The sequence below is a fragment of the Fukomys damarensis genome, unplaced genomic scaffold (assembly GCF_012274545.1).
Source record: "Fukomys damarensis isolate Sample0158 unplaced genomic scaffold, DMR_v1.0_HiC HiC_scaffold_14, whole genome shotgun sequence".
NCBI classification, from domain to species: domain Eukaryota; kingdom Metazoa; phylum Chordata; class Mammalia; order Rodentia; family Bathyergidae; genus Fukomys; species Fukomys damarensis.
In genome coordinates, this window is record NW_022900926.1 from 48,957,035 (window position 1) to 48,967,802 (window position 10,768).

The window sequence follows — 10,768 nt, forward strand, 5'->3', positions numbered from 1 at the left end:
TTAGCAACTATTAGAACTCTTTAAAATTCATATGAACTCAAGATCCTCCATTATTAAATTGTAACCATATTTTAAGAAAAATAAGTTATTGTGAGATTTTATTCATTCTCTTTTTTCTATGCTTTAATAAATATTTTGCATAGGTAAATACATTTATTTATATGACAACATGAAAACAAACAACAAATGGATAAGCATTCTGAATATTTTCCAAATAACTCCATTGAGGAAACTTTTGAGTAAATGTCACCTTTAGAAAATCCCCAACCCCTTTTACCCAAATTGGAAACAAAATGTATAACCTTCAGCTTTCAGTAAAATCATTTCACAGAAGTTTATATTGAACAAGCTCATACTCTTTAAAGCACTGTTTTGAAAATAAAATTCTACAAATAAATTTTCAAATGAATAGCAAATGTTACTGCACCTGCACTTAAGAATTTAAAATTGTTGTGCTGGGTGTGGTGGTGCATACTTGCAATGCCAGCACTCAGGAGGCTGAATCAGGAGGATTGCCTGGGCTACATATGAGTCCAAGGCCAGCCTGGAATACATAATGAGATTCTGTCTCAAAAAAATATTGAATTCATTAATATATAAAGTAAATACAATTTGGGGTATAATTGTTCATTCTTATGGAATGGCCTTGGTAACTAAAATATTTTAGTAATGACAGATAATTTCTGATATTGGGGACAGATACAAAACTTTTTCTAAAAGTTGCCAAAAGTGAGTAAACTTACTGTAACACGGTGAGCTCTCACGTATCCGAGTCAATCAAAGGGGCATCAGGGCAGGTCACTCAAACAGATAGCCAGCTTGTCTGGAAACCATTGCCTATTCTGTGCTTCCTGAGATCTTTGTAGGGCAGTTCCTTCCCTAGGATCTTGATTCTCCTTTTAGCCCTTCTTACAGCCCAGGTTGTGCTGACCTGAGATACCCACCTCTGGATAGGGGCCACAGCCTACATGGGCCTCAGCAACAGAATGGTAACATAGGGAGTAGCATTTGATCAGGGGAAAATAAAGGTACTTTTAGTAAGGACTTCTGATTGAGGATGAAGGTATCAAGAGCTCTACTTTATAAGATACAATGGCAAAAGAACACTAAAATTTAAGGTGACTCAAGGTAGTAAACAGCAGTAATCTTTCTTAGAAATGTTAGAATTCAGTTACACAAAAAGAATAAATATAACCTAAGACTGCAATAAAAATACAACAGAAGTTATTTTTCTCTAGGCAACAAAGTACCGTTCTGTTTAGAAAAAGTTCACATATGCCTAAATTCATTTCTACCTTTAAAAAAAGTGAATTTTAACAAAATGGTCAGTAAAAGAATTTTGAGTTTTAATGTTGATCATACTAATTTATTAATAATTTTGGTCTTCCCATTAGTTTCTTATATAAAAAGATTAATTTCTCAGTAGTAGGTGTAACAGCATTTAAAGAGCATTTGGGCAAAATAACTAAGATAGAAACCATAAGGTAACCAAAAGGTAAATGAAGCAAAATTATCTAGTATAAAGTTTATCCTAATTTATACTAATCTTGCATAAATTTTTAGATTGTTAAAAACTATCTTGGTCTAAGCATATTATGATCAAAGATTCCAACTTTTAAAAACTATGAAACTCTTCAAGATATCACTACAGAAGTTTAAAATTTCATCTATTTTGCTATTTGTCAACTTTGGTCTGTATATTCTGGATCTCTTCAGGCCAAGAGTAACAATCAGGGAGAATCTGGTCATATTCCGTGCTATACATCTGAGAGCAGACAAATGCTTCTTTGTTTTGTGGTTCAGGGTAAACTGTGGCTGTCTTTTCTCGGTATGCATCATTCACAATCTAGAAATAAGAAAATAATATTAATTGTTTTAATGAATAGAGTGTCTAGGGAGCACATGTCAATAGAAGATTTTTTTTTTTTTGGTACTGGGGATTGAACTTGGGTCCTTGCACTCGCAAGGCAGGCCACCGAACCACTGAGCTAAATCTCTGGCCCATCAATAGAAGATTTTATCCATGTCAAAAATTAACATAATCCTCTTCTGCCCAGAGCTGCCATCACTGCAGAGCCAGGAAGGTAGCCTGGGCCCTGATCCACCACAGGAAGGATACCATGCTCTCTCCCACCCAGAGCCGCCATCACTCCAGTGCCAGGAAGGTAGCTCCCACAACTCCCCTAACTACCACCACAATGCCACCCTGCCCCACACTCTCAGACCTCCTGATTGTGCCAGTCTTTGGACCCACTCTGCAGAGGCAGATGTGGTCATAAAGGGTATTTTTTTCTGAGTTCCCAACTTTGAACATCTTTAAAGAAAAGGCGTGGGAAACCTGTAGTAGAATGGTGTGGAGTTCAGCTGTTCAGAAGGTTGGGGAACTAAATCTGGGCCTTGAAGCCCAAGGTCAGTCTGTGTCATGGGGTTCTGCCATCAGCTAACTGAGATCAGGGGGACTTGCATCCTAGTTCTGTCTGAGTCCCCATCCTAATTGGTAAATATACTATATTGAAAAGTTTGTTTACTGTAGACATGTTTTGGATTGCTTCTTGATTTCAATTAAGATTCAAATGGTTTAAGGGTGATAGATTAGTGACTACCACAGGTGGTCAGTTTCCAAGTTGTGCTTGATCATATTGTGTTGTTGATTGTATCAGTTGGGATAAAGGATTGTGGTTCATTTGATGAGCTGTTTTCTCTGATGTTATGAAGACGAGAATGTCTGTGGGTTGTTACAGACCCAGAAGCTAGGGTGCAACTATATCAGGAATATAGCCCAACAACAAAAATAAAAATGAGAAAACACTTAAGCAAGACACAAAGACAGACTTCCAGTTCACCAATGGCAAACAGTAGGCCAAACGAGGATGAAAAGGCCGACAGTGAACCACCAGGACACCCTGAACTCAAAGCACAGGAAGTAACAAAACAGATCAATCAGGCTCTAGAAAAATTCAAAACAGAAATAATTTCCCAGATAACCATAGAGATGGAGAGTAAAATGAAAGTCATGATTCAAAACTCTAGAACAGAAACTGACAAAAAAAAATAGATGAGCTCAGGACCATGATAGAAGCCATGAAGGCCCAGCATAAGAAAGAAATGGAAACAATAAACGCCCAACATAGGAAAGAAATGGAATCCATAAAACAGATTCAAACAGATATCCAGATTAAACACTCCATTTAAAGTGTACACAAGAGAATAAAAGAATGTGAAGATAAAATCTCAGATATAGAAGATAAGATTGCAGTCAGTGACCCTGAAAAGAGAGGTCTCTTAAAAACAGTAGGGGATCATGAGAAATCGATCCAACAACTCCTAGATGATGCAAAGAAGATAACATAAGACTGATAGGAATCCATGAAATAGCAGGAGAAAATACAAATGATTTAAAAAAGCTGTTCACAGAATTAATGACAGAAAACTTCCCAAACAGAGGGGAAGAATTTGACATTCAGATAACTGAGGTATATAGGACCCCAACTAGCCACAATCAAAAAAAATCTACACCTAGACATAATAATCAAGATCCCAGAAACCCAACAGAAGAACAAAATACTACAAGCAGTAAGAGAAAAGAAACAAATCACATACAAAGGAAAGCCCATCAGAATCAAAGCAGACTTTTCAACACAAACCCTTTGGGCAAGGAGAGCCTGGAATGAGATATTTCAAGTACTAAAAGAGAACAACCTCCAACCTAGACTGATGTATCCAGCAAAACTCTCTTTCAAAATGGAGGGGGAAATAAGACACTTCCACGACAAAGAACACCTGAGAAACTACATGAATACCAAACTAGCACTACAAGCAATTCTAAACAAGATCCTAGAAAAAGACAATGAAGGCAACAACACCATGAGGCCCAAAAGAGCAAATCAAATAGGCAAGGCAAGAAACTAAAAGGAGATGGTGAAAAAATAAAAAGAGTCAATAAAAGGCCAATAACAGGACAATAATAAGTCAGTACTTATCACTTATAACCATAAATGTCAATGGCCTCAATTCACCAATCAAGAGAAATACACTAGCAAGATGGAATAAGAAGCAAAATCCAACAATATGTTGTATACAAGAAACACACCTAGTACAAAAAGAAGCCCACAGACTGAAAGTGAAAGGATGGAAAAAAATTCTCCATGTGACAGGAGCCCAGAAAAAAGCAGGGGTAGCAATCTTCTTTGCAGAAAAAGTAAATTTCAAACCAAAACTGATTCTAGTATTATAGATGTAGGACGGTACTGTATCATACCTCTGTGAATGTGTAGTATCCTGTACCTGCTTTATCATACATAGTAGTGACTGTGCTTTATCAGAGCTATATTTAATGATGTTACTCTAGAATGTTCTCTTCAGATGATGATTGAGATGCTAATAAAAAACTGGCGCCAGGTACCACAACAGCAGCAGAACTTTGCGGTTTTCTGGGTATTATTCTTTTCTTTGTTTTTTTGTTTTTGTTTTTTTAATGTAGTGTGCTGAATGTCTATAATTTTGTTCAGATGACTGCAGAATCTGGAAAAGCTGTTGCTATTGATGCATAACATACTGCTATTATTGGTCTTTTTATATAAATATAAATATATATATATAAAATTTGAATTTTTGGAAACTTTGTGCTGTCAGCTTTGGAAAAAGTTATCCCAAGTTACTATGTTGCGTTGGCGTTGTACAGAAATTAACAGCCATATTGGTCTAGAAATGTTAATTTTTTTTTCCCATTTGTACAGGGGTAGTACACTGTATTAAATATGTAAGGTCATATCTACGTGGGTCTGATTACAGAAACTAATAAAGTATTCTCTAAATAATGGGAACAAAAACAATAATATAACACTACAAAAGCAAGAAGCAATTTAAATATGTTCAGGGACCATTTTCATCTCCAGAATTAAGGATTATTTTAATTTTACAATCATTGCCTTTTCTCTTTTACTTTCCTTTTTAGTTTTATTTTAGAATTCCTTATTTTTAATGTTCATACAGAGCTTTCTTTAACTGAAATACCGAATAGTTTCTCTGGTGTGAAAAACTACAATAGTACACAAGATCCTAATGAGATAATTAATAATGTGAAATAGGAAGTAAAGGGCTAAAGGTGTAGGGAAAGTAGGAAGGGTGGGGGAAAGGTAATAAGGGAGAGGGACAAAAATATGAGAAAATGAAAAAATGGAAATATAGTGTTTGTAAATGGAGAGGGGAGGAGGGGGTGAAGGGAGGGCAGGGACAAGGGGAAAAAATGAGAATCAAGACCTGTCATGTAAAGGTACAGGATCCCAATAATGAATGTAACTGTACTGTATACCTAGATTGTACCAATAAGCTCAATAAAAAATTAACATAATTTATCTTTGTTTCCAAGAAAACTCAGTGTGTTACAATAAAATCATACAAGCAAAGAAGATATAAAATGAAAATGACATTATATATCATGTAGCAAGCAGAGACAATGATATAAGCAACTAAGGAAAGTGTGAATGGTAGAAATCTATTTAAATGTGACCATAAAGAAATTCACAACAGGGTCACACAATACAGTTCAGCTGGCCTCGAACTCATGGTGACTCTCCTGCCTCAGCCTTCAGAATAATAGGATTACAGGCATGAGCCACCAAGTCTGGAAATTCAGCCATTTTAAGTGAACATTTTAAGTGAACAATTAAACAAGTGAACTCAGAATTGTGGAAGCATTAATAGGCTCACTTTTAGATTACTGCCATCACCAGCAAGATTCCTGTGACTGTTTGCAATGGTCATGTTGCTTCTGCAATAGAACACACTAACACCCTACTAACACAAATTTTGTAGATGATCACCTCTCCTTTCTATTCCTAAGGCACAGTACAGTAAGGATCTCTCTCATTTTCTCTTTCTTGTCAATGTCAAACACTCTGGCAAAGTAGCTTACATTTCACTACTTTCCTAATTCTCTCCTAACTTCAGAATCTCTTGTACAGAAACTGACTCTGTGAAAGTCTCTGATAACTTTCTGAGGCCAATCTTTTTCTTTCTAATATTCAGTTTGATTCTACCTCCAGGAGGGTGAAAGTGTCCCATCTCTAATTTCTGACACTGTGCTCAGTTTGCAGTCTCTTCTTAAAATCCTAATCACTTCTCCTTTGCTCCCTTGGCAATCTCCCACCACATCTTGGGCTTCACCATTATTACAATGTGAATTACTTGCAGATCTTTCAATCTAGCCTCACTTTAAGTTTTAGTCACATCCATCTTCTTGTTAAGAGTTGTACAGTTGTGCCACTGGTACCTTTGCTTATCCATTCTTTCTTTCTGCAGTATCTCCTGTGCTGACACAGGCTCTGTGGAAGCTCAGCTCCCCTTCCTGCACCCGGCCCAGGACAGCAGTGATCAGTATTCCCTTTTTCTATCAATGTCAAACATCTGATTCCCCACATCCTGTCTATGCACTCCATTGTTCCAGGTATATCTACATCTTTTTATATTCCTTACTTTCTTCTCTAACATACATGCACTTATTTTCACTTAAATTGTCAAAATAACTTCAATGTTAATTGCTGTTCAGCATATTAATAGTTCAAACTAGTTAAAAACCCCTAAGTACAAATTATTAAAAACATGAGCATACTCTCACAAATAGATGAACAAGCAGATTGTTATCTAGACTTTAGTGATAGTTCATTGCTCTTGATGAAAGCTACCTTCAGTCAACAAGAACAATAATGATATATGAATCTTTTAAACAGTGTTGTTTAGATAAACTTGCTTAATAGCTCAAATTAGTGATTTTTCAATTAGGAGCAATTTGGTCACCAGGAGACATTTGGCAATGTCTGACAACATTCTTGCTTGTGACTACAGTGCAGATGCTACTGACATCTAGGGAGCAGAAGCTATGAGCTGCTAAACACAGCACAGTAGCACAGCTGCACAGCCACCATAGTTATCCAGCCAAAGTACCCCATGGCTGAGGTTGAAAATCCCACTTTACACACATAACTATTGGTAGGGGCTAAATGTTGGTTCCTCCCATCCCCCTAATGCATATGCTGAAGTCCTAACCACTAATACTTCAGAATATTCCCATATGTGGAGATATGGCCTTTCAAGACATCATAAAGTTAAAATTAGGCCAGAGGGTGAGCCCTAATCCAATTTGTCTGGTGTCCCTGTAAGAAGAGGAGAGAGGAGACACCAGGAGTACGCATGCACAGAAAGAAAGAAGGCAGCTTCCTGCAAGCCAAATACAGTGGCCTTAGGAGAAACCCATCTTGGACTGCTAGCCTCCAGAATACAAGAAAATAAATTTCTGTAGTTTAAGCAACCCAGTCTATGGTATTTGACTATGGAAGTCCCAGCAAATTAATACACCTATAATTCAAGGAGTCAATTTATCTCAGTTTAGTTACAGAAAATTTTCCTGCTTTTAGATTCTTCTTGTTAACTCTTCTAAATAGATTCTCTGCCACTCCAAAAGCTTTTGAGTTCTTTGCCCTCCTTTTCCTTCTATGCAGCACGATCAACTGTGATCCTAGTCCTTTAAGATGCCATAAATCATAGAGACATGGATTTGGCAGGTGGTTTCAGGTCTAATTGTCACTTTGCCACATCTTCAGTAATTTGGCAATTATCACAAGTGTGATATGGAAAAATATAAATGAAGTAAGGTGAAATAAAATGGGAGGGACCAGACTAAAAGGAAACCCTAATGAATTATTTAAATTATAGGAAAAGAACAAGGAACTTAATGATCCTTTTCAATTCTTTCATTCCTAAGGATAAAATGTAGCTCCTAAGCTCCATGAATCAGTATGTCTCATTTCCCTGACTTCAGAGAGAGTTAAATGAAGCAAGTATATATTTCAAGGAAGCAGACTTTTAATATTAAAAGTTCTTACTTAGCAAGAGGAGGAAGGAAAAATAATAAGACTTGAGTATGAGTGACTTTACCTTTTCTGCAATTTTCAGGGAAACCTCTCTAATAGTATTCAAAGGAGGATAGAGTCGGCCTTCTTCAAGGTGTTTATTGGATACTTGCTGGGATATAATCTTAAAAAAGAAAAGGAAAGAGAAGAAAAACATTTATATTATCACATTATACATGGTGGTAGCCATACAGATAACTAAGGGAATGGCAAGCATATAATTTGTTTTATTTAAAATTTTTTCGTATTACATGTTCACAGTACATAATGATTACATTCATTGTAAGGAATTGGTACATGTACACAACACATTTCAATTCTCTTTACTTTCACTTCACCCCCACCCTTTTATTTTGCCACCATCAAATCCATTAGTTTATTTTAGGGCTGGGATTTAGCTCAGTGGTTCTTCTGCCAGCCATTAGTTTATCTTATAAGCGCTTAGAAAGCTAATTATCATATATACAGATTAATAACCAGACCAATAGGCCAAGAAACATAAAACATCTAAGACAATTATATTAAATCAAGGAATGCTTTTAGCTACACTGTCCATGCTAGATTACAATGACTTTTTTCTCTCTTTTTTATCTTTTATGTCATATTTTATTTTTATATTGAGTTTTTCGGAAATGACAATCATGTAATTTCATTCTCCTTTTACTATCAATCTAAACACTGAGCCTAAGAGGTATACTAATTGCTGGGATCACACAATCAGTGAAAAAGATGGGAACAGAGTCTAGGTTTTCTCTCATTCCAATTCCTTTGTATTATTTCATAAAATGTTGGATACTTTCTAATTACTATATTAGAAGGACAGGAGAAAAAAGAAGAAGAGGACAACAAAATTAATGGGGAAAGGACTCTTCAGACACAGGAAGGCAGCTGTCCAAGGCAATTTCATTCTGACAATGTTGTAGCAGCTGGCTTTTCAGTTATCCAGTGGCTTAAGTGAACTGAAGGTTCCTGCATATGCTATTGTCCATGGCAACCATTCTGGGTACCTCCAGGCAAATATCAGAAAGAGGTAGAGCAAGGTGAAGAAGACAACAGCAAGGTAGAGAAGACACCAGCAGGTGGCTGAGACAGAGCTGGGTGAGGATGGGAGGCCAAAGCTTGTCTCCTAGGCATGAACACAGGGTGAGAAGCCTAGTCCCAAACTACCTTATAGTCTACAAGGCAGCACTCTGCGCTCTCATTAGATTCCAGAAGACTGAACCCAGGTGACAGAAAAGTTAAAAATCTCTACATAACATAGAAATGTCCAGAAATACTATTTTAGATAGTTGCTAATACATGAGATTTCTAGTTCCATATAAGATGAAACTACCATTTTTACTATAACTTTAAATTATTAAACCTGCTTTGCCAAACAAAAACTCACTGGATTTCTTTCTTTCTTTCTTTTTTTTTGGTACCGGCAATTGAACTCAGGTCCTTGTGCTTGCGAAGCAGGCAGTGGAACCACTAAGCTAAATCCCTGGCCCTAGATTTCTTATGTGTTATTTTTGTTAATTATAACATATGATCTGGACAATGAGGACTTTCCTTTTTTGGGCCATGTGGCAGTGAATTTTGTGTACTGTATTGTATTGTATTGTATTCATTCTTCTTGGTAAGCTATATGACTAGTTTTATTTAATCAACTTTATAAGTATTGTTTCTGCTTTGTGTATAACATTGCCTAGGTGCTATCTGAACTCTGAAAGAAGTATATGTAAGATTCTTTCTTTAAAGAAAATAATCAGCCAGGCATGGTAGCCCATGTCTGTAGTCCCAGTACTCTGGGAGGCTGAAGAGGTTTGAGCCCAGCCTGGGAAACTCAGTGAGATCCTGTATCAAAATTTAAAAATAAATAAAAAGGACAGGGGCAATAGCTCAGTGTGAAAACCCTGGGCCCTGGGTCAATCCCAAATACTACCAAAAAAATCTACAATTTAATTAATCTTTTAAAATATAAACTTTAAAAAAATTTATAGTCTAATCTTTTTGAAATATCAAGAATATAACACAACTAGGAATAAAATTAAATGTCAATATGTTTAATAAAAGGACAACTACAGCTTATAAATCATGCAATTAAAGCTGATTACTTATAAATATGAACACTGGATCACTGTATACATTTAATTTATTATTATTGTTAAATAAACTATGAACTGGGGCGGGGGGGAAGGACACCCGTGGCCAAGAAGAAAGATTAAGACAAACCATATTTGTCACAAAAAGACTTAAGGATGATGTTAGGTGTAAGCAGTACCCTCAAGGACAGGGTAATTCTCAGGGCTTTCCAGGCAGGGGAAGCGATAAAGCATTACACAGGTAAACATATGCATGGTATATCTGAAAGCTTTGGGATGTGGCAGAATGACAAGACTGCCAGGCTTCCAAGGTTTGGTGCCTGCTTGGAGAGAAGGTGTCACTATTATAAATACGAATGTTGAGAGTGATGAAAGATGATAAGTATGCTTTTAAGCATATTGTTTTTAAGGACATAGCAAGATATTTCTAGGAAAATTATTCAACAGGAAACTGGAGTTAAGATAAAATTTCAGCTTTAGAGACTAGGCATAGACAGTGTTGGCCACTATTAGGATGAAGACTAAGAGAAACAAATGAATGGGCAAAATATTTGAATTTACATGACAAATAGCTGAAGAGAGTTAGGACCAAAAAAAAAAAAATAATGTGCTGGGGAGAGGCCTTAGTTAAGAGAGAGGAAAAGGAGAAAAAACAATAAATGTAATTGAAGTACTATAAGAAACAGGAATGTTATACTGAAGATTAAGAGAAAACCAGTGAAAAGACCAAAAGATATAGTCAGAGAAATCTACTAGCTATGATAAGAAAAGCACTTT

The 10,768-nt window shown here is 36.2% G+C and overlaps 1 protein-coding gene across 1 annotated transcript in view; it reads right to left on the bottom strand.

Annotated features, from left to right (window-relative positions):
* Positions 1 to 532: 532 nt before the first annotated feature.
* Me1 (malic enzyme 1) overlaps positions 533 to 10,768 on the bottom strand; it is a 160,194-nt gene continuing 149,958 nt past the window's right edge. The window contains exons 15-16 of the mRNA XM_010631170.2: positions 7,933 to 8,031; positions 533 to 1,846 (exon numbers count right to left, since the gene is read on the bottom strand). Of these exons, the coding sequence (XP_010629472.1) occupies positions 1,676 to 1,846; positions 7,933 to 8,031 (270 nt within the window). The 3' untranslated portion in view covers positions 533 to 1,675. The remainder of the gene's footprint in view (positions 1,847 to 7,932; positions 8,032 to 10,768) is intronic.